Source organism: Pyrus communis, chromosome 5, assembly GCF_041283825.1.
Source record: "Pyrus communis isolate YQ-2024b chromosome 5, ASM4128382v1, whole genome shotgun sequence".
Classification (NCBI taxonomy): domain Eukaryota; kingdom Viridiplantae; phylum Streptophyta; class Magnoliopsida; order Rosales; family Rosaceae; genus Pyrus; species Pyrus communis.
This window is the reverse complement of record NC_142569.1, coordinates 16,347,288-16,370,537: the sequence shown is the minus strand read 5'-3', so window position 1 is coordinate 16,370,537 and position 23,250 is coordinate 16,347,288. Positions and strand designations below refer to the sequence as shown.

The window sequence follows — 23,250 nt, the reverse complement described above, 5'->3', positions numbered from 1 at the left end:
TCCTCCAGCTGCGAAAATCTGACGGGAAAGTTACTTCTGCGAGATTGATTTGCAAAACTGGAATGTTTGGCTTCATGAAAAATTACGAAATTCGGATACAAAGATCTTCCGCCTCTTAGCTTCCTTCTCCAATTGACCTTGCATCAAAACTCCTCCGGAAAGTTTAATTATCACCAAAAACGTCATGCATGCACAGATTGGCTAAAACAGAGAAAAGGAAAGTAATAAGGCTCTTTTAAGACCAATTCCTTAACAAAACTTAGGGATAATTAATAATTAATATGATAAATAATGCACCTATCAGTACACGGGATGGTGACACACCCCGATCGAGATCAGGGCATGCTGGCCGTCACACGAAGGTGACGTAACCATGTGCACGTGCGGAAGCTATTAAAGTAGTAATATAAAAAGTACGAATAGTTAAAAACTAGTATACAAAGTACTAAAACAAGTGCTAGCGTAAGTGAGACGCTAAGTTCAGAGCAAGTCTACAACAGTCCAAAAGAAAAGATGCGACAATAGTACACCCGAAGGTGACCCTACGTTGGTGAGTGTCTATCAGAAATGCCGGAAAAGCCCTCTGGGAAACCACCGAAACTGCTAAGCAACTAGAACCTGGAGGGGCGCAAAACAAAAGCGTGAGTGGGCAAAAACAAATCTTTTCGAAAACCATTTAGAAAAACACATTCTAACCCCTCGCTGTAAAACCTGTATACTTCCCAGAAAACAAACATATATACGTATGTATATAGATATGTCAATCATGCTCAAGAATATGCCATGACAAAACCTCATAATGAAATGCAAGTGCTCAGGTATATCTCATAACGATAACATATAATCTGGCAGCCGGAGTCACCTAACGTGACCTGTACGGCTGCATATAGAGCTCAAATCTCAAACTCAATAACTGAACCTGCCCACGAGTCGGAACCACCTAAAGTGGTCTGTACGACAGGCCTGGGTGTAATACATATATACGCTCTAGTGCTACGATCACGTGAAGGCTGGGCGAATAATCGCGGGTCACCTACGAGTCGGAACCACCTAAAATGGTCTGTACGACAGGACTGTGCACCTAACTTGGATCCAAGCTGAGCGTGTGGTGCGGGAGGTGAACATCACGTGAATGACTGTGCCCTACTCTGGGCGGGAGCACTAACACCGGGGGTGCAGGTTATGAGCTCTCTAAGTATCTCGAATCGCTACTGAATGTAAACATGAATAACACTTACCTGGCACTTACCTGTGCGCCCACAGCACCCAATATGCATATGTATATGTATACCACTACTAATGTATGCAATGATGCATAAACGATAATAATATGGTGCTTGGCATAAAACAATTAACCCTTTTCAAGCAATTTCTGGGAAAATAAATGTATATAGGTATATACGGAAAACCAAAAGCCCACTCACTGGTATGTGGAAGGGTCGTAGCCCCCCTGCCTCGAGTGACCACGCTCGTCCTCGGGATACGTATCACCTATATGCGAAACAACTATAAAAACGTCAATTTTAAAGCACAAAACCAACTTCTCGTAATAACTTCTCATACATTGCTCAAATTGGACAATTGAATATACCAACGTGACCTACTCAACCTCAGGAACACACCCAAATTTTTAGAAAAATTTTCCACCGCCGCACGCGCCCCCACGCACCGGCCACGCGCAGGCACGTGCCTGGCACGCTGACGGCGTCAACTGACGCCGTTAGGAATATTCCGTCAGTTTTGACAGATTCCGTTAACGGCGTCAGGAATATTCCGTCAGACTTGACAGAATATTCCGTCTCCTTCTCCGGCGAACCTCCGGCGACGTCGCCGGCGCCGGAAACTGGAAAAACCTGTAAATCGTGATTTCTCACTCGTTTTTCAACCGTTTTTCGTGATTCTTGCACCAAAATGACACTTAGAACTAGGAGAACACGACCCAACAACTTTTAAGAGTTAAAACCTACGAAATCTCACCTGTCACCAACCTCCAAAACCGGCCAAGTTCGAACAGGGCGATCCCGACGTCCAAATTCGTCCAACGAGTTACTCCGGGACTCCTGGGAACCTCACCAAGTCATCTACGAGCTTCAAAATCCCAAAAACGTGGTGAAATAAGTTTGCATGAATAGTACCCCAAATGGACCTCGTGAAATCTACGTGAAAACGGTGGTTTTCTCACCTGAAAATGGTACAGCTGCACTCCTTTCTGCGCCACGAGCTCGAATATGGTCCTGGTTCCTTCGATCTGTGGGTGAATCGTGTACTTGTGTGTGTGTCCGTACATTTTCAGAAGAAAGAAGAAGGAATGGGGTTCTCGGGGGGAAATACAGAGAAAGGGACAGAGAGACAATGAGAGTGAGAGTGAAAGTGTGTGTGTGTGTGGCCCAACACATGCCACACCACAAAAAACAACCAATAATGTAACGAAAACAAACTAGGGGTAAAAGGGTCATTTCACATGTACGTTTTAGATAATTTCGGGACGGGATGTCACATGGTACACCATGTGTGATTATACAAATAGTGAGATATGTGTGCTAAAAAGTTGATAACTTAAAAAATAAAATTTCCCACCACTTCTATTAAAACATGAGGTGTACCACTTGTATTCCAGTCACAATGAAAAATTTCAAAGCCCAAAAGGATCAGACCTACAACGGGACGGGTCAATCGGGTTTAGGGTATAAAGAATTCTAAAAAAATGCATCCATTGACTATAAAGAATTCTTCACATCTATGACAAATTTGTTCCCCACATATATAGTTATATGTCATAGGTTTATAGGCACATCGTTACCGTAGTGTTTGGTGTTAATAAAAAGATATTATGTGTACAAAATTTATTCATATCTTTAGAACACTTCCACCGGAAGCAAAAGAGGCCAGCACCTAGTGGAAAAAACAAGCTGAGACCCAGCCAATCCACTCCAGCCCGTGGAATAGACTGGCACCCAGCCCAAGCCAGTCCACAGGTCAGCCTAAAATCGACAGAGGAAGGAGACGACTCATTTGACGCCTTGCTAATGTCATGGCTACAGTCTCTCTCATCTGGAACCCCATCCGACTCCTGGAACCCCATCAACCCCCTTCCCCTGATAAATCCATATATTCACACCATGTCCCCCTTCCAAATCGTGATCTTCCTGCAACTCAAATCGTCGTCGATTGGTTGATTAACTCGGATCTTCTTGCAATTGGAATTTTTTTCCGTTTTGTATATTTTCGATGAATTTTTGAATATGTAGATGTTGATTTTTGGGGGTTTACAATGTGCGCAGGTCCAGGATGGTGGGTATCCATTTTCAGAATAGGGTAGATTCGATGACGTGGTGTACAGAGAGGAGAAAAAAATGAAGAAGAAGAAGAAGAAGATGATGGTGTACAGAAAGAAGAAAAAACTAGGAAAAGTGGGAAGAATAAGAAGAAGAAGAAGAAGAAGACGGGAGCAGGGGAGTCAGAGAAAATAAGTCAAAAATTAAAAAACCAAATTATTATTTTATAATAAAAATTAATAATATTTTAATAAAATTGACTAAGCTATTTTTTGTTAGGAGTGGAGATGCTTTGGCCTATTATTATTTACTGGAGTCTATTACTGTTTACTTGAGTGGATAAATAAGCTAGGTACTGGTGCAAAGTCTTTAGGGATGAAATTGCTCTTATATCAATCATGAAATGTCACAATAACGATGTATTTGTGTTATGTAAATCTTCCTGTAAAACACTTTATTGTTATAAACTAAAGGTCATTCAGTATTATCATGAGATACGTGTACAGATTTTTTATGAAAAATTCAAGTGCTTTACGAAGAACTCATTAATTATTGTATTTTAAATTAATAATAGAATAAACATGTCAAACAAATAGGAAAAAAATCAAACGGAAAATATAGCTACTTAGCTAGTATTCCTTTAATTGCAATCGAGTCTTAAAATACAACACTAACCCTCTCATTAAACAAAATAAAATAAAATATTTCTCTTACAAATTACAACTATCGAACCCGGTGGCAAAAGCAGTGGTCGGATCCGAAGTTGATGTGGGCATGGTAAGTATCCGAGTGATCGACCTCCATACTTCATTTCAATTAGGGTTTTTGCTTGTCGAGAGAGACAGAGAGAGAGAGAAAGGGGAATCGGAATTCTTAGGGTTAGGGCCTGCTGTGATTACAATTCGATCTCCGCCCTGAGTTTGAAAGGAGGTCCCCCAGAAGGTATCGATTCGCTTCTTGTTCCTTACCATTTCCGCGAGCAAATTCTAATTTATTATTCTCTAATTGCAATCTTATACCTCAATTTAGCTAATTAAGGTGATTAGTGTGTGTTTATATGCAATTAGTGCTTTCTTTTGATGATTTGGGTGCAGGGGCAAACATTTATTGGGTAGTCCAATGCATTTCATTTAATTTCAAGTATATCAAGGAAGTTCACCAATGGCCAAGAAATCTGTAGCTCAACGAAGGCTAACGAAACTGGATGTCTATCTTTATATACCCAATATAATCGGTGAGTTTTTACTCACTTAGCTCGTATCATTTGTTTGAAACTGCATTGTGAAGTTAGCTAGAAATGGGTTTTTTGTTTTGTGAATGATTTTGTGCTTACTGGGAATGCAGGGTACATAAGGGTTCTTATGAACTGTTTTGCCTTTGCCCAATGCTTCTCCAACAAGCAGCTTTTCTCCGTTCTCTATTTCGTCAGGTGAGAATTGGTGCTTATGAAGAACTCAGTTATGTGGTGTTTGGATTGTGGGTTTAGAAAAAGAGGATTGCATTTGAAAGTTTTTTTTTTTTTGGTTTGTCTTTTGTTTTTTTTTTCTTTTTCTTAAGGTCGATGGAGTCGGCGTGTGAATTTGATTACTCGAAATAGGGTGGGGCTGGTTTCAAATCCTAAAGCAAAAATGAGTTATTTCAATTGTACCTCTCAATTTCTGAATTTTAAAGCATTATTTTCAATCCACAGCAAGACGTGTCAAAACTTTTTTTTTCCTCAAAATATTATGCAAACAGAGTTTGAACTAACTCGTCTAATTGAAGCATCTCAATTCCAGCTAACAATCCAAATGCAACCTTCGTTTTTGAGCTGTGTTGTTTTTTCATCGTGTCTATGTCGGGTATAATATATGATTTTTTTTTTGCTGTTTCAGCTTTGTCTGTGATGGCATTGATGGTTGGTGTGCTCGCAAATTCAACCAAGGTATGATATTTCTTTTACAGGAGGAGAGTGTGTTGTGCATATACACACTTGTATAAACAAATTGTTGTGCTCTTATATACTGAGGGTTTGGTCGTGTATCTTATCAGAGTGATTATCATTAATAGAATTCACTCGATACAAATATATCAAAGATCATATAGAGGCTCATACTTTTCATCGTACATACCGTCTCTGACTTGAATTACTTTCCAATTATACTGTTATTTAGAGCTGGATAGTATAGTTATGAACACATTTCTATTAATAGGTACCAAACATAATGAATTATTTGTTAGAGGCCTCCTTATATTCGAGATTGCAGCATACCATTTGTGGAAGCCTTCATGGTCTAGTAAATTATCACATAACTGAAGTCCTGTCTTTAATTTATTTCTGTGTCCTGATTGACAGTAAGGAAGAGTTCTTTTGCTAGCATAAATGATCCAATTATCTTTTAGCCTATTATGAGCAGAAATGGGTAAGATTATAAGAATATACTTAAATTTATCATTTGATTTTATTTTTCTCTCTTCCTTGTTCAGTTTCGACTTTTGGAGCTGTTTTGGACATGGTAACAGACAGGTGATCTTTGATCTCTCTCTCTCACACGGGCACACACAAAGACATGCAAGCGCACAACAAACACATACTAATGTTGAGTTTTTTGCTCAAATGATTTCATATTAACCATCACTCATATTGATTACGACGTCTTTGTATCTCAGGATAAGCACTGCATGTCTATTGGTAGTACTTTCACAAGTATACCGGTAAGATATTTTATTTATAGACTGCATGCTGTGTTTAGCTAGATTGCATGCTTATCTTAGCTTCTGGGGGCTTTCAATGCAGGCCTGGCTTGGTTTTCCTTTCATTACTTGCCTTAGATATTGCCAGCCATTGGCTGCAGATGTACAGGTTAGATTCTTTTTTTATTTATTTATTAAGTTTATCTATGGGATGAGTAGTATTTGCTTATTTGATCCTTGACAAGAATTGCTTTTGCTCAAAATTTATTACACTTTGTTGCAGTACTTTCCTGTTAGGCAAGGCTAGTCACAAAGATGTGAAAGACAGTACTAATTGGCTTTTTAAAGCATACTACGGAAACCGGATGTTCATGGCTTACTGTTGTGTGGCATGTGAGGTAACTGTAATTTCTTCTGTGTATCTCCGTATGGAAACTTCTCGAAAGATGTTGCTACTCTTCTCTTACTTTGACTGTTTACTCTGCAGGTGCTGTATATAATTCTATTTCTTCTTGCAAAGAACGAAACTGAGAATTTGATTGCTGTAAGTCTGTAGTTTTGTGAGGATTTAAAGATGATACTCCCAGGTTACTTTGGTTTCTGAAATCTTCCTCTTTAGGTTTTAATGGGTCTTGCAAAGCATATTACACCTCTTTCTGTTCTAGTTGGTTTGAGTTTATTTGGATGGGCAGTCAAGCAAGCTGTTAATCTTATACAGGTAATGAGTAGAGTACAGTACTTCATATTATATTGGCATTATAATTTCCCCAAGTTCACCATACTACTCATACATCTTCCACTTACGTCACAGAAATTTGGAATGCTAAACTTAATCTGTATCAGTTATAATTATTTGATGGGTGCAAGTACTGCTAGTGCTTGTTCGTCATTAACCCAAAGGTTTCACAACTTTTATTTGAGATTGATACAGAAATGCTTTAGCGACTGAAGACAGATTTCCAAAGTTTAAGTATGGTATAGTATCGAAAAACCTACTAGTTTTAGTCACTCATACACGAGTTTTCTTGGTAGTTTGTCTGCCAAATATTCGTTTTAGTTAACATCTATCTACTTATTCAGCGTTTTCAAGTTCATGTCGTCTACTTCTAATCTGTTCGACCCAACAAGAAAAATAAAAACCAGAGTGAATATATGCTTCCTATTTTTGAATTTCATTTCTTGGTTTCAGTTGAAGACAGCAGCAGATGTGTGCGTGCTTCATGACATCAACAAAAAGCAAAGCCCCTAATGCACATCAACTTCTATGAACCAGAGGCGCACTCTACATCCAGGTTCCTGCTCAGTTCACGTCGAAATATGTTACCGTACCGGATGAGAATGCTTTTGTAATTTCTTTTCTTTTGTTGATCTGTATTTCTCCCTCAAGTTAACAACACAAAATTAGACAAATTTGACATCTTTTCTTCACATTAAAAGAAAAGAAAAGAAAAAGGGTTAAAAAGGGCATTTTCCGATCTTGTCAGCTTTACCGCCCCATTTCCTATTTCCTATGTGTCGTTCTCCTAATTAGTTGCATGATGTGAATCCACTGTGCAAACTATTTTGTAATTGCAACGATGATGAAGAAAGGATTTGAATTTTGATACGCATTGCTAGCACTTTGCACTTCTCTGACGTGTTAGGAAAATAAGTAGGGGCGGGCATAATTCGGTTTAACCCGGTTCAAGCCCTAATTTGTCAACCGAACCAGAGCCATCTTAATGGTTTGGTTTTGACAAAAATATTGGTGACAACCAAACCAAACCAGCCATCTTAAATCTTAATGGCCATCTGTTTTCTCACCTTCGTCGGCCATTCGATGCAGAGTAAGTTACATGTCAAGACATTGGGTGACACGTTAGATGGGATGCACAATTTGAGTTCTGAGGAGCGTAGCCAAAACTAACGAAAACATGACGTAGAATTTATAATCCCATAACAACTGATATGAACAACTAGTGCAACAAAATAGAACAATTTGTTTAGACGAAGGTTAACCATTTAACATAAGGCAAACGAAAACCTATATACGAATTACACTTGTAGAAGGGTTACCCTCTAAAATAAAACTGCGCAGACGAATTTTTGTTCTAAACAAATCGAATAATCTTTCTAAGATCTTTATCTAACACCTGCGAAGAAGCCTCAAAACGTTTGCCTTTACCGGGTCAAAAAATCTAATACAGGCTATACCCGAAGAACTGGCTGATGATGATGGCGAACCCAAGAGCAATTGCAACCAGGGAAGAAGCCCATGTCAGTTTCTCTGTAATTCTGGGAACTCGATCCTTTAATGCCTGACTACATGAACCTAGAAAGACAGTATAGCTTCCCATTGCAACTACGGTCCCAACTAAAAACATAACCAGGAACGCAGCGCCAGCTACTCGAGATGGCAAAGCGAGGGCTGGCAAGACCATCATCAATGCATCTGGCTGCAGCCCGTGGACAATTCCAGTGGCAAAAGTAGCAAAACCAATCTTCTTCTTTCCGACTGTAGGGTTATCTAGAGACTCATATACACTAACATCACACTCGCCCTTCTCTAAGGCAACACAAGGAGTAGGGATTTCTGAAGCTTCCTTAATACCCATACCACCAATAACTAGTAGGGTAAGCCCCACAACTCTTGTGCCCCAAGTTCGGATAATCTCAATATGAAGCCTATCCTTTAGTAAGAGAAATATCAAGCCAAAGATGACCTGGCCAGCGTCATGGCCGCATCCCCAGAGGGCTCCGACTAGAGCACTTTCTATGCGGGTACGTCCAATTGAGAGTGGAGCCAAAGCAGCTAGGTGGTCTGGCCCTGATAATGTGTGTAAGCAACCAGCAAAGAAACCAGTCCATGCACTACTAAGCAACTCTGTCTGGATCAGTCTTCCCCCAATAGCAGCGGCTGGGCTACCAGTGTTGGTTGCAGTTGGAAAGGATGCAAAAGCCGCTGGTGCAATAGCTGGTTGTATTAAGATCAAAACAAGTGCAGAAAGCGCAACAAATGCTCCAGTGGTGATGGCCTGGACATGTTAGGAATATAAACTTAAGTTATCTGCTCAAAATAAATGGATTAATGGTCTCATGTGAGGGGTGAAAGGTAGCTGGGGAGTTGCAGACCCTACATTTTCTGAAGTAAATATCAGTAAAACTTAATACTGTTACGCAGAAAGTAGTAACAGCAGATAGTAATTGTAAACCAAACAGAAAAATGTCATCGACAATAACTAAGGCTTTGTGTAGACAGCATCTCCTATGTTACTATTTTTCATATCATACGGACTCCCTGTTAAAATTCAACAGGTACACAGGCAGTTGAAAAGAGAGAATCCACACGAATTGCTAGCAGCTTTGACATTATCTCTTCTAAGCTATTGTATGTGTGTAAAGATTCATCCAATTTCAAGATCTTTGATCACAAATAGCAAATTGTAGAAAATATGAAACATGAACACAGTTGCACTCAAATTTTCTCACTTTACCCTGAACAACCATTTGAAAACTTAAAAATCGTAATGCACCCTTGCAGTCTTACCACAAGGGATAGAATACATCAGAACACACAAGTGATAACATCCGCAAATTGGTAAATTACATACACCCCCGAAATAACTATTGAACTTGGTTCACATTTACCTTAAAGAAAAGGTCTGAGACCAGCAGAAACACCTAGACCTGTACTAGAGTGAACATTGCTAATATAATGTGTGTTTAAGTTTTGATTCCATTGAAGCATCAAATGAAGCTACCTCTACCAATCTGACTAGCCAACATCAATGGGTTTCCTTAATTTGTTCATTTGTTCTGGTGCCCAAATTTCAGCTCTAGTTCTTCAGTACCATGCTGATTAAAGCTATGCTCAGTTTTCGGAAAGCACAGAGATTTAGCGGCCTTATATTGGAATAACTGGATATTTGTACTGATCTCAAGGCAGAGAAGAGGGCTTATCTACAAAAGGACTTGTGTACATACTACCATTTCATTCTCCAACCGCCTCGAAAATGAAAGACCAGGTATTGATAGGACAAAACTTGAGTGCAATCTCTTTAAAGACCATAAAATTAAATCAATCGGTAATATAAACTTTCGCAATTAGAACCACCAAAGGCAACCGATTCGGTCACTAAAAGTTTTGCAAGAGAGATAGTATAACAAATGAGGCAACTGTTTCAATCATCAGTCTCATATAATTAGCCTCAATACTCCAAATTACAAAAATGATCGCAGTTTTAAAGGGCAAACATAAACTGCATTGGATCTCAAAACGACTTAAGTAGAAAATAATCAAATATTTCATCAACCCATCAAAACAAATGTTCAGATTTTCAAATTCACCGTGGCAATTGCACCGCAGGAAAGACACTTTAACATGATTATGGCAACAACAGCAACAAATAAACCCCACAGAAATAGGAAAAAAAAAAAATCAGAATTATATCTTATGATTGATTTCTTTCATTTGAAACAAGAGATCAACGTACCTTGCGCTGCTTAGAATCCCTGGTTGCGATCTGATTGAGAATCTGGGATTTTGGCTCCGACCCATTCGGCGACCCGGCGCGGTTGGACGAGAGGGACGGCAGAATGTTCGACGGCGCCGATGAAGAAGGAGAACCAGAAGAAAATGGAGATGGGTTTTGATGTTTGCAGGAAACCAAGCGGACCCGTCTGAGATTGGGCAGTTGTGAAGCGGGAAAACCGAGTTCAATACGGGCGAGTCGACTGAGGAAAGGAGAGGGTTTTAGATGGAGTTTCAAAGGGGTTGGGGGTGAAGAGGACAGAAGCCTTTCCATGGCTCCTCTCTCCCTCTATCTCTTTCTCTCTCTCTCTCTGCCTCTTTCTAATTCTGTGTAAACGTTTAGATTTTGGAGGCAAACAATTTGCAGAAAGAGAGGGGGAGAGAGATGGGATGTGGTGAAGAAGTAGAAGTGGCGAAGATAAACTCTGGCTTGCACTAAAAAAAAGATACTCTGGCTGAGAAGTGAGAACCCATAAGCTTAAGCTCCAATTATTGGATCAAAATATGGTTTTTCGAGAACCAACCTTGCCATTTCCTTAATTCACAAATATATAGCCAAGAATAAGCAACTATCGTTATGGTCTGATGATATTTTTTTTCACTTGTAAGTAAGAAATTTTGGATTCGTCTTAGATTCGAATCTCGTGAATGATAAATTCAATAGCAAATTATGTTGTCCATTGTGTTGCTTAACCGAACTTTTCATTTCTTTAGTGTAAAATAATTTTATACTTAAAAAATAAATAAATAAAAAAGAATGGAAAGCAAATGTGAGTGAGTTGCTGTCGTTTGGTACTATTTTGAAAGAAAATTGTAAGACAAATCTTATGGCCACATTTTGTCCACAATACTCGGAGTTTGAAGAAATAGAAATACTAGTAGCCGTCACGTTACCTTATTTCTTCCCATCCCTTTCCACTTTCTTCAAAGATTATCATTCATCATTCACCGTTGATGCTTGTCATGGTCAAAAACTCACCATGCCGTCCATTGCCCATATTTAGTAGCTTTCCCACTCAACCATCTTTCGATACAATTATAACCTATTTAAAGAGATATATATTTTTCTTGTAAATAGTCTCTTAGATTGACTGAGTCATCTTATTAATCTTTTGCTTTAAAAAAAATTAAGAATAACATTAACTGATTTCGAAAGTGAGAGACGCAGATGAGAGGTTTGGTTGATCATCGAAACTATTTGCGATATGAATCTTTTTGTTAATTATTTTTAGAATGCAAGCATCAAATTAAAAATCTATGGACAAGAATGAATAAGTTCAATAAACTTTAAGTATTATATTAAATTTAATTCGATCACGCATGATAGAAAGACATAATATTTGGATAATTTAGCTCTCATAAACTGAGACAATGTTAAAATGTGAGTATTCAAGTAGAAATCAATATTTTGCTTGAAGTTTAACTAGTTGGCAGATAAATAAGTTGGTCCGAGTTTGTTGGAGGATGATGAAATTTGGACAAAGGATAAAAGGTTCACATTACAAATGGATGAAGTCACTCAAAAGCACGTTAGCTACGTACTCCTACGGATTCATGCCCTCACGCTTGCATGTGCACACCACACGCACTTACAACTCCAACAGTGTGAGTAAGCCTAACGTGGTTGTGGCTTCCTACCCACCTTGTGTTTATGTTTGCTTCACAAAGCCAGACACCAAGTGAAATTTGTTAAAATAAGAAATTTGTCAGTATTTTAAGAATGAACGAGGATTCGTTCCAGATTCCCTTTGTGAGAATCTCTGAGATCCTCTAATCATATTCGTTCATCGTACATCGTGTGATCAGTTTTCGTCAGGTACTGTTTATCTTTAATTTTAAATAAAAAGATTTATAATAATTTCTGACCGTATGATATATGATGAACGAATGTGATTAGAAGATATTTGGATCCTTACAAAGAGAATTAAAAAAAAGATCCTCATTCTTTTAGAATATCCATCTCTTTTATTTCAAGATTGGATTTGCCATGTTTTGCTTCATTCGCTTTCATTTTTGGTCCAAAAAAAGGGTAACCCCAACCCAAGTGTTGTCAAGTTTGGGATTTGGGCCTAAAAGTCTAATTTCATCAAACTCAAGCCTGATGACTAAATTTCCAACAACGCCCATTAGACCCACTTTCACAAGTATCTTCATTCTATACATGTTGCATTAACTTATACCAACTTTACTTTGATGAAATGAACATTGGAATATTTTCGACTTCCTCTACGTTTATTAACACGTATGAAATAAAAAAGTGACCCCGTCCGGTAGTCCAATTTGTAATTTTATACCTGAAAACTATAAATTAGATTGCTTAGGTGAGTATAAGAGTATTATCAATAACATACATTAGCTCATACCTAGTCAAAGCTAAAGATTAAGTAAATTTCAACTATACACAAAATAGTCGCTTACAAAATTGTCCATGGTGGTCCATTGGTCCCTTTCCAAATCACCTATACAATCAAATGGCAAAAGAACCACGAGCTGGTGGTCTATTGGTAAATGGTGGATTACGAGGCTTCCTTAAAACTAAAAACTAGAGGTCTCGGGTTCGAAACCTGTTGCTGGTGCTAGTGTGGAAGCCAGACTTATGCCCATATGGAGGCTGAAATGTCTGTGAGTCTTTTCGGTCCCCGAAAAGGATGGATAATCGTGGCTTGTCACCAGTTGTCTCCTTAAAAAAAAAATAAAAAAATAAAAAAAAACAAAAAAACAAATGGCAAAAGGGTTATGTGTCATCCAAACCAATAAACTATGTCACCACCGTTATCTTATTCACAATGAGAGGTCCTCCAAGCATGAACACTCCTCCACCTCACCTCCACCTCTCAATTTAAAACAGACATCCTATCTGTACAGAAAATATTCACAATATCCACCAAGCCACCATCTAAACCTGCACCCTTCAGATCCATAGCTCCACTCAACCACATATCAACAGTCAACAGTCGCAGTCAATCTTACGAGTGAAGACATACATCTTATTGTGCACCACACCGCACCATATCATCACTGTTATTAGAACCACAAGTTTTTAAAGACACTGCTCTCTGTGCTTCCACAGTCAGCATACTGCATACCCCTTGAGCTGCTGACAAAGATTTTCAATGGCAAAGCCAGTTTCAATTGAAGTGTGGAATCCCAGTGGCAAATACAGAGTTGTCAGCACAAAACCCATGCCTGGAACTCGCTGGATCAATCTCTTAATTGAGCAGGATTGCAGAGTTGAGGTAATATTTCCTTTTTTTTTAATTTTTTTTTGGATTTTGGATCAGTTTTTTGTGAATTTGATGAGAAAATGTTTAATGGTTGTGTATTTAGATATGCACACAGAAGAAAACAATTCTGTCCGTTGAGGATATCATTGCTCTAATTGGAGATAAGTGTGATGGAGTTATTGGACAGGTAAAATCTTAGACTCTTCTTTCTTCTTCTTTGACCCTTATAATTTTGATTTCTTATTATTGTAATTAGTGTGGTACCCTTCGGAGTTGTTAATATTCGCGAGAAACATTTTAAGAATCAAACTTTAGAAGGAAAAAAGGGTCACTTTATCAACATATAATGCATGGGGAAATAATAGTCACATGCAATAACAGTTGAGTTTGCAAGGGTGAATGCTCTTAACCAACTGAAGTGGAAGCCGCTTGCGTCAAGGGGTTTCCGTCTTCAAAATAGTGTTTTTAACCATGAGAGAGAGTTTCGAGGGACTTATATGTGAATTTCCCTTTTTATTATTCAAGGTTGTTGAGTGGGGGTTGTGGTTTTGGTTTTCAGTTGACAGAAGACTGGGGAGAGACTTTGTTCTCAGCACTGAGCAGGGCAGGAGGCAAAGCCTTCAGCAACATGGCCGTTGGCTACAACAATGTGGATGTTGATGCTGCTAACAAGTATGGAGTTGCTGTTGGGAACACACCTGTAAGTTTTTCACTCTTACTCTTTTTTTTCCGCGTTTTTCACATGTTAAAGAAAAACATTTCAAGCACAATACTTCAGAAAAACACCATGTTGGCTTTTCAACCGGAGATTTGGCAGCAGCAGAGTAATTTCGCAACTAAGAATCAATTAAAACATGACAAGTGAATCGCAACCAACATGTTTGCAGATTTCTGTTGGGAGAACTCGGGATATTGAAATGAATTTGTTGCTTGTATGTTTAGGGAGTACTTACAGAAACTACAGCAGAGCTGGCAGCTTCACTTTCTTTATCGGCTGCTAGAAGAATAGTTGAAGCGGATGAGTTTATGAGGGCCGGCTTATACGATGGATGGCTTCCTAATCTGTATGACTACCTTGTTTACCGTTAACCATCAATTCATCATTTGTCCTTTCATGTTACATGAACTACAACTTAATTTGTTTCTTTTACCATGGCAGATTTGTGGGAAACTTGCTCAAAGGGCAAACTGTCGGTGTGATTGGAGCTGGCCGTATAGGTTCTGCATATGCCAGAATGATGGTATTTTTCCTGGTCCAATATGTTGAATCTTATGCTTGGTTCATCTGATTCTGGGTACACAATAACGGCTTAGTCTAGTGATTGGCATGCATAAACTTGTTTTAAGCACCTTGAAGTAGGATTTTTACAAAATTAATGGACTTAGTTTACAGGAATTTTAATCAGAATTTGGGATGATATAACTTACCAGGAACGCGAAAGATTTTGTAAACAGTTGCTACCTGTCCAAGTTCTACTGCATTGTTCCCTTCTATAATGTAGGCTTGGGGGAATGCTTCATATACGTTCAGTTGTGTGACAGATAGATCAACCATCATGAATACATACTATGTATTGACAATCACAGAACTAACCGTTATTTGAATTTTTCAACTTTCTTTTCCTTTATCCCCTGCTAATTGTTTACAACTTATCGCTGATGATCTTAATAAGTGATTCCAATTAGTGAATAACCGCAAATGCAACTGAAATTACTGTTGATTTCTAACAGGTTGAAGGTTTCAAGATGAACCTAATTTACTATGATCTATACCAGGCTACCCGGCTAGAAAAGTTTGTTACAGGCACGTCCAGTTGGTTTATTGCATAAATCTTCTTGCTCCACACTTTGCTGATACCTGTATGTTCCTTTGTTCCAGCTTACGGTCAGTTCCTAAAAGCTAATGGTGAACAGCCCGTGACTTGGAAAAGAGCATCAAGCATGGAGGAGGTGCTCCGAGAAGCAGATGTGGTAGGGCTTTCGCTCTCCTCACCCCTCTTTTTTCATTTCTTCTTACCCCCTTTATAATGGTGTGGTTTTTTATTCTTATTCTAGATAAGCCTTCATCCAATTCTGGATAAAACCACTTATCATCTGGTCAACAAAAACAGTCTGGCAATTATGAAGAAGGTGAAGTTCGAAATAACATTTCTTATTTGTGTAATGCACATACGTATTATGTTACGTATACACCTGGAATGTATTTACTTGTTGAATAATGTGTCGGATGTATCTACAGGAAGCAGTCCTTGTAAACTGTAGCAGAGGGCCTGTGATTGATGAAGTGGCTCTTGTAGAACATTTGAAACAAAACCCTATGTTTCGAGTTGGCCTGGATGTCTTTGAGGTAAAAAAGCGCACCTAATTCCTTGTCAAATTCCAATCTTCTTTTGGACACCATCTATGATATTTAAGTGGTTTGTAATTGGTGTTGTATCAGGATGAGCCTTACATGAAACCTGGTCTTGCCGACTTGAAGAATGCTGTTGTGGTACCTCACATTGCTTCTGCTTCGAAGGTAATTTCTGTCCATATTGTTTACGTTCGAACACTTTTAAGGAAGGAGCTTTCTATTTGAGAACATAAAGATTTGTTGCCTTATCAAGTGAGTACTTAGAATAACTCAGATCAGAGAGTAACCGTGTCCCTTTCCGGTCTTTGTAGTGGACTCGTGAAGGAATGGCAACACTAGCTGCCCTCAATGTCCTGGTATGTCACCAATGTAACTATCGGAAAAAGGCAGAAAAGAAATTAAATAGAATCGCAGCATTTGAAATAGCTCACATCATTCAAAAATGGCTTCAAAATTTTGTCTGCAGCTTTGGCACTAAAGTACTGACATGCCATACATTGTTACGATTCAGGGAAAAATTAAAGGATACCCCATTTGGTCGAATCCAAACCAGGTAGAACCATTTCTCAATGAGAATGCTCCACCACCAGCTGCCAGTCCTAGCATTGTCAACGCGAAGGCCTTAGGTAATAAGCCTTCAAAACTTTGCCAACATCATGCAGGAAAATCATCTGTGCTGAGACTTGTGTTCCAATGCAGGCTTACCAGTTTCAAGGCTGTGAGCGTCGATGCAAATGATTACGTTCGGGGCCTTCCTGGTGCAAACAGAGTAACTCATACCGAAGGAAAAATCCAGGCAGTGTCTTGCGAGCGTGCAATGCGAAAGAATGCTAACGATAGTGTATATTTTAAGGATGGATGTGGAGAAACATGTATCTGTTATATGTTTGTGCTATAAAATACTGGCTTCAGATTAATCCTGCAGTGTATGAGATGTTATTAATGAAATCTTTCATCTGCAATTTCAAAATCCTTTCATTCTACTTGTGGCATTTGTATTGCCATTCAAGAACAACATTAGGCTTTCGGCTTGCTGGACTCTCGAAAACTGCTGGAAATGAGGATCTTCGTGACTAAAACCATCCGAATCTGAGAAGCGTCAGCTCCGGAGAAACTGAGGCCTTCTGGCGGTGCCCTGGTCTGGTCGTATTGTGTGATCGTATGTCACTCAGCCCAAGAATATCATAATCACCTCAGCGTTGAATCTTCTCTTTACGGAATTGTGACGGTACCTGTGGCCTTTATTCCATTGAGCGCTATGTGACATTGGTTTTTCTTGGATACAACTTCGGTCACACAAATTAAACTTTCGACCTTTTTAATCCTCTGAGCTTCTTCGTCGTCCTCCAAAGGGTTATGACACTAACACCTCGTAAGGTTTATCAAGTTTTCACAAAACTCCATCATATTTAAAACATTACACTAACACCCATTAGATTGTAATTTACTATCAAGTAATCCCTTAATTAAAAAAAATATAGAATACTGATACGTCCATCCTCTAGTCTTATTTTCCCACTTTTTTTTAATGAAAATTTTAATACTAAATTTAACCTTATGTAAAAGGACTTCAAAAGCCCTGTTAGAAAAAAAAAAAATTAAAATGAGAAACGAATCAAGCTGCCCAACAACCTTCCCATTTTCTCTCTTCATCCCGCACCCCTTTCTAACTCTTTCATCCCCTTCCATCTTCTATCTCTTCCGTCCACCCCATCCTCCCAAATTCCATCTCTTATTTTCTCTATACTTTTTCAACCTTTAATTCTAAATCAGAATTCGAGAATGAATATGTATATGAATCTTAAATCCATATCTGGTAGGAGGGAGAAAGAGAGAGATAGAGATGAACAGAGAAATGAGGAGAAAAAGAAAGGAATGTAACTTTCCCAACGGCAAAGAGAAAAAGAGATGTCACCGTCGTCTGTGTGCTTGATTGTGGTTGTTTTCTGCGAGGATGGGAGGGACGTACGTGGCTGTTCCATTTCCATAAAATCGCTAAGATTTAATCATTCTTTATATTTATTTTTAGGATGAACTGTCAATTTAGTTCCTGAATTATCATCTAAGTGAAAATTAGAGTCTTAAATTATTTTTTTTCAGAAAAATCAGTCATTGAATTATAAAAATCTGTCAACTACATCCCTAAAATTAAATTTAAAACTACAATATTCAATTTTTCGTCAATTTAAGTCACGTTGCTTGCATTGTGATACATATTGGAGGGTAGATTGATAATTTTTCATAAAGAAATAGTGAATGGAGTTAACTTTGGAGGGTTGATTGATAATTTTTTTCATAAAAAATAGTGAATATAGTTAACTTTGAAGAGTAAATTAGACGTTAGATTCAGTATGAAATGTTAAGGGCTTATAGGCGAGAAAATGACAGTATTACACTTTAAAGTATGTCAAGTGACTTAAGTTGTCGAAAAATTAGATAAAATAACTTTGAATATAATGTAGGGATGAAATTAGCAATTTTTAATGAATTTAAGGACTTATTTTATCAAAAAAATACTTTAAAGACCTAATTTTTACTAAGGTGATAATTCAGAGACTAAATCAGCACTTCACTCTTATTTTTATCTAGAACTTAAAATTGTAAGAGTTATTTTTAGGAATATAAGTACGCGGAAATAGAGTGTTTGATCTTTTAAACTTTTTATGGTAAATGAAAATATAACGTAGGTAAGAAAATAAAATTATGGGATGGGCATAGTAGCCCTCAAAATATAATGATAAATAGACAACTTTACCCTTATTATCTACTTGAAACTAATAAACAAAAGCTTTATAATTATATACTAAAAAGTAATAGAACATTAAGCACTACAAAAAAAAGGACAAGTTGAAGACCATCGCATCTCCTTTCTCTCGCTATATTTTTTCCGACGCTTGTCTTGCGACTCCTTCCCCAACTACATTGTATTCTACATCTCTTAGTACCGCCCAGCCTCGGGACGGCATCGTTCTCCACCTCCATGCACATGCCCTCCCGCAACTACTTCGTCGCCCTCTAATTCAACCGATGGCAGCACCCGCACTCTCAAGACGACACCGATCGCAACATCAACCCGAGAGTTTTTGACATTGTAATTTTAATTCTACTTTTGAATTCTCGTGGCTGTTCGAAGACGACGCTCCCCCAACCCCCACCCCCCAAGACGACACTGATCGCCCTAATTTTTCATTTGGGTGAATACAAAGCCAAATGTCTTCTTCTTAATCATTTATAGGCATAAATTGGTATCGTCGTCATCCATGAAAACTGAATCACGAGTTCAATACTAAAACCTATACAGACCATAGAGGCACCAAATCCATCTTTGGTTGGACACGACAACATCGACAAAAACCAAATTTATGGGCTTGGCGAGATCAACGACTTGCCGTCTCTCCTACTGACGTTTTGATTTTTAATTTTTTTTTTTTAATAATTAATGTTTTAATTTGATATTTTTTTCTACATATTTATAAAGATCTTTTTATTCAACACAAAATAGAGCTTTTCTTTAATTATAGGGTAAATTAGAAAGTTTATAAGCAAAATTTTTTACTCAAGGGGTTATATGAAAGGAAATTAAAACCTTATGGGGTTTAGTATAATGTCTCAAACGTTACGAAATTTTGTGAAAACTCAATAAACCACGTAAGGTGTTAAACCTTGACACCCTTAATGTTTTAAATGACTTTCATATAACATTTGATGCCTAAGTCAGTTTCTCTGAAAGGAGAGAATTTAGGGCTTGATTGCGTAGCAAATCATACCAAAATTTGATGGAGAATGGGGTACTTATAGAGCATATGCTGGCCACATGTGCAGGGTTTGGACATGTGTCAGCATCTGATTGACCAAGGTGAGTTATCCGTTGGATGGATGAGGAAAAAATTATCCTAAAATTATTTAATAAATAATATCTTGGAGTTGACATTCAATTAGAAAGGTATAAAGATAAGATTTAGTAATTAATCCTATCTTTAATTGTAATACCCCATATGTAAAATAGTTTCAATGTAAAATCCTTTTTGCTACAAATTATTTCAAAAACTAGCTATTTCATGTTCATATGTAATTAGAGACATTTTTAGTTTGAATTGGAGAAGGGAGATTAAATGAGTTTGGTTTGATTTTCCTCACAAAGGGCCTAGAGTTTGAGGTTGGACTAAATAAGTTGTTTTGTTTTGTTATTTTCTCGCAAAGATAAGGTGAAGAGTTTGTAACATTAGGATTTAATGATTTGGTGACTACCTCACCACTCTAAATGTGGAGTGGAAGTCTATATAGCATACGTGCACGTGTCTAAGTGCATGAGTTTGGCTTTATTTTCTAAAAAAAGCTAAGTAGAGTTTTGCCAATCATTAGAGAATAAAGAGGATGGGTTAGTCACCACTCTAGATAGGTAAAGGTGGAAGTTGGTAATTAATAGAAGCTAATAAATTTGAGTTGAGCAAACCATTTAAACCCTGAGTTATTAAATAGAAACATAAGGGAAGTGAGATGAGAAGAAGTAGAAATGGTGGGCTAAAATAAAAATAAAAATAAAAGATAATATTTGGAAAGGGAAAAGCTAGAAACATGATTCATGCCTTGTGGCCTTTGAGACATATATTTCACTCTAATGATTCTCTTCTCTAACATGGATGTCTATTCTTTTCTAATAAAAACAGGTTGCCCACCAAGATGGATGAGACGATGAAAAAATATATATGGGGTGGTCAATGAGCAACATTTTATATGATGGATTATCAATTATTACTTTCTTATTAATATTATGATTATATTATTCTTCTTACTAATCAATTTGATTTATGTTGAAGCGTACATGCTTGTTAAAGAAAATATAAGTACTGATATATATGTGCACTTGACATATACATATGCATTGCAAAGTAAGAAAAAGAGTTGTGTTGAGTTTGTGAAGTGTTTAAGTTGTGAGGATATTCAAGGGCTGAAGTTTTCCTTGAATAATAATGAACCTTGTATATGTCAGGCGTAGGGTGCAGGGCTTGAGTACACAAATTGGTTGATTATAAAAATAATGAAATCTTGTATATGTCAGGCGTAGGGTGCAAGGCTTGAATATACATTTGGGCGTCGGGGGAAGTGCCAGTTTAATAAAATGGAAACTGAGAGTTTAATTATAAAAATTGGGTTAAGGGATGAACGGAAGTTAACTCATATTCTAACATACTCGGAGCCAAGTGGTATAAGCATGGTATGGGACGTGCAAACTTGGGTGCCTTAGGTATGTGTTAGTGGGATTAGAAGGGAGTGAGTACATTCATCCATCTCATTTGCATATATTTCATGCATTTAAAAGAATTGTTACAATGTAATTATCATCTAATTGGTAGTTTTTGTTGTGAATTAATTTGTACACTATTTTATTCCGCAGCGTATTCGATAAATTTGTATGTAAGTTTTGTTATATGTTGTATGGTGTAAGCATTATAATTTTATTTTATTTTCCACCATATCTTGGTTGTAGAATTTATTTCTATAGCTAAGATATGACTCACACTCTAGCATGTGGATAGTCTTTATTCGCGGGTCGGGCTGTGACATTCATACATTTGATTTTTCTCCTTGCCACGGGCATGACTGTTTCCTGAGGTTGTAGTCAGCTGCTCATGTCTTCAAGAGGGTTGAACTGCGCGGGAAGCAAATGTGGCCTGGCCAATTCATTGAGACATTCTCGTCCCTTAGACGTAAAAGTCCATGCATCAGCTTTAAAACTTTCTGTATTATTTTGGCTCAACACAAGATATATCACAGAAAATATGCCACGGACAAAAATTCCTAAGAAAGTAATGCACGGTAGTAAAACATTTCCGAAGAAATGCTCATAAATTACAATGACCAAGATGACATAAAACAATTGTATTAATCTAAGCAAAAAACATGATATAAAAAGCATGTCATAGAAGCACTTTCGAAAACATATAGTATAATAGTTTGGAAAGAAAAGCCCGCTCACAAACATGTTGTTGGGTCGAAACCGCCATGCCGGCTTTGGAGGCCTCAAGACATGTTTCATCTAAATATGAACCACTATAATAAATAATACGACAAAAGTAAATTCATGTATTTGCACAAAACACGACAATTGGTGACACTATACTAAAATAGTCAAATTTAGAAAAATGAAGACGGATTTGGATTTAGCACGTCGAGAAACTTAAGTGTGGATCTCAAGATCCCCCATGCGCCGTCGTACGACCCCATGCACTGGTGGAAGAGCGCCATGCCCCTCCAAGCACGGCCAAGAGCGAGTGGGTCAGGCGGTGGCAGGAAAAAATAATATTCCGTCGAAGGACGAAATATTTTGTTACCAGAAGTTGAATTTTATTGTTGGATATTTTGTTAAAACTAACGGCAGAGTTAACATAATATACCTGAAATATTCCCAATCAGATTCGAAAACGGGTTGGGTCGTCGATCAGTTCCCAAGTTAATGGGTTAGACTTGGTTATCAAGTTGGCATGGGGTTTGGATCGAGATGTAACATATATTTTTTCTATAGATGAAAATAACTTATAAAGAGGATCCTCTCCGGATATGATTACCAAATTTGTCAAAAAATAATCTAAAATCTATTACAAGAGGAAATTTACTAAATCAAACACAAAATTGGCTATAGTTATGTCCCGAATAAGCAAAACCATCGGCGACCATCTTAGTTTCTTTGAAAACTTTATTCAACGTGTAGGAAGGAATTTTCCCTAATAAACGTCAAATACCTTTTTATTTATTTTTTATTTTTTTAAGAAGAGTACGATATTACATTCATTAAAAACAGGGCATTATAAATACATATCATGAGAAACTCAGCCCCAAAAGGAGTTCTTGCAAACTAGATTTAAAATTTTTACAATAGGCAAGGATCCTCGTCGGATCCTTTTCCTCGGGATCCGGGGAATCTTGTAATTGTGTTCGTTTATCGTACATCGTACGGTCAATTATTGTTAGATACTATTGTTTGGGCCCAAAATAATATTGTTGGGCCGAGCAGCAGGTTGTGCTCGGCCCAAGGCTGTGTCAAATGCTATGGGCCGAGTGATAAATCCCGGGCCAGTTGGCAGGGTCGGTCGAGTCCTATCCTAAGTAGTCCAGATAAACAGAAAGGGTCGAGGAAGTCCTGGTGCGACCAAGATTCCCGGCCGGCAAAGAATAAAGCCTCGGAAGAAGGGAAAGTTCAAAGTCCTAGTGGGAGTA

The 23,250-nt window shown here is 37.8% G+C and overlaps 3 protein-coding genes and 1 long non-coding RNA gene across 4 annotated transcripts; 2 read left to right on the top strand and 2 right to left on the bottom strand.

The window, feature by feature from the left end:
* Positions 1 to 443: 443 nt before the first annotated feature.
* On the bottom strand, positions 444 to 1,529 carry LOC148696881 (uncharacterized). The gene is made up of 2 exons (XR_015963000.1): positions 1,425 to 1,529; positions 444 to 618 (listed from the first exon to the last, which is right to left on the bottom strand). It is a non-coding gene; the product is annotated as an uncharacterized LOC148696881 (long non-coding RNA).
* Positions 1,530 to 3,892: 2,363 nt separating this feature from the next.
* On the top strand, positions 3,893 to 7,554 carry LOC137725789 (putative CDP-diacylglycerol--inositol 3-phosphatidyltransferase 2). Its single transcript, XM_068464576.2, has 11 exons — positions 3,893 to 4,217; positions 4,370 to 4,509; positions 4,620 to 4,704; positions 5,150 to 5,199; positions 5,742 to 5,781; positions 5,925 to 5,969; positions 6,052 to 6,117; positions 6,232 to 6,346; positions 6,436 to 6,492; positions 6,568 to 6,666; positions 7,138 to 7,554. The coding sequence occupies exons 2-11, from the start codon at positions 4,437 to 4,439 to the stop codon at positions 7,195 to 7,197; spliced, it is 690 nt and encodes a 229-aa protein (XP_068320677.1). The 5' UTR covers positions 3,893 to 4,217; positions 4,370 to 4,436; the 3' UTR covers positions 7,198 to 7,554.
* Positions 7,555 to 7,907: 353 nt separating this feature from the next.
* On the bottom strand, positions 7,908 to 11,010 carry LOC137725804 (chloroplast protein FOR GROWTH AND FERTILITY 2). Its single transcript, XM_068464598.2, has 2 exons — positions 10,421 to 11,010; positions 7,908 to 8,962 (listed from the first exon to the last, which is right to left on the bottom strand). Exons 1-2 carry the CDS (start codon positions 10,730 to 10,732, stop codon positions 8,126 to 8,128), a joined length of 1,149 nt encoding a protein of 382 aa, XP_068320699.2. The 5' UTR covers positions 10,733 to 11,010; the 3' UTR covers positions 7,908 to 8,125.
* A 2,216-nt stretch (positions 11,011 to 13,226) lies between these two features.
* Positions 13,227 to 17,005, top strand: LOC137725149 (glycerate dehydrogenase). The gene is made up of 13 exons (XM_068463740.2): positions 13,227 to 13,694; positions 13,786 to 13,869; positions 14,242 to 14,382; positions 14,625 to 14,746; positions 14,842 to 14,923; positions 15,414 to 15,486; positions 15,562 to 15,653; positions 15,738 to 15,812; positions 15,922 to 16,029; positions 16,123 to 16,200; positions 16,347 to 16,391; positions 16,547 to 16,661; positions 16,735 to 17,005. The coding sequence occupies exons 1-13, from the start codon at positions 13,572 to 13,574 to the stop codon at positions 16,755 to 16,757; spliced, it is 1,161 nt and encodes a 386-aa protein (XP_068319841.2). The 5' UTR covers positions 13,227 to 13,571; the 3' UTR covers positions 16,758 to 17,005.
* Positions 17,006 to 23,250: the final 6,245 nt, after the last annotated feature.

What these genes read in the sequence shown, in the direction of transcription:
- LOC137725789 (XM_068464576.2), top strand. Translation starts at nt 4,437, where the DNA reads ATGGCCAAGAAATCTGTAGCTCAACGAAGGCTAACGAAACTGGATGTC. An exon ending in TTGGACATGGTAACAGACAG is followed by an intron (nt 5,782 to 5,924) that starts GTGATCTTTGAT and finishes TTTGTATCTCAG; the next exon opens with GATAAGCACTGCATGTCTAT. An exon ending in CATTGGCTGCAGATGTACAG is followed by an intron (nt 6,118 to 6,231) that starts GTTAGATTCTTT and finishes ACTTTGTTGCAG; the next exon opens with TACTTTCCTGTTAGGCAAGG.
- LOC137725804 (XM_068464598.2), bottom strand. Translation starts at nt 10,732, where the DNA reads ATGGAAAGGCTTCTGTCCTCTTCACCCCCAACCCCTTTGAAACTCCAT. An exon ending in GGGATTCTAAGCAGCGCAAG is followed by an intron (nt 8,963 to 10,420) that starts GTACGTTGATCT and finishes TAACATGTCCAG; the next exon opens with GCCATCACCACTGGAGCATT.
- LOC137725149 (XM_068463740.2), top strand. Translation starts at nt 13,572, where the DNA reads ATGGCAAAGCCAGTTTCAATTGAAGTGTGGAATCCCAGTGGCAAATAC. An exon ending in GTCTGGCAATTATGAAGAAG is followed by an intron (nt 15,813 to 15,921) that starts GTGAAGTTCGAA and finishes ATGTATCTACAG; the next exon opens with GAAGCAGTCCTTGTAAACTG. An exon ending in ACATTGCTTCTGCTTCGAAG is followed by an intron (nt 16,201 to 16,346) that starts GTAATTTCTGTC and finishes CGGTCTTTGTAG; the next exon opens with TGGACTCGTGAAGGAATGGC.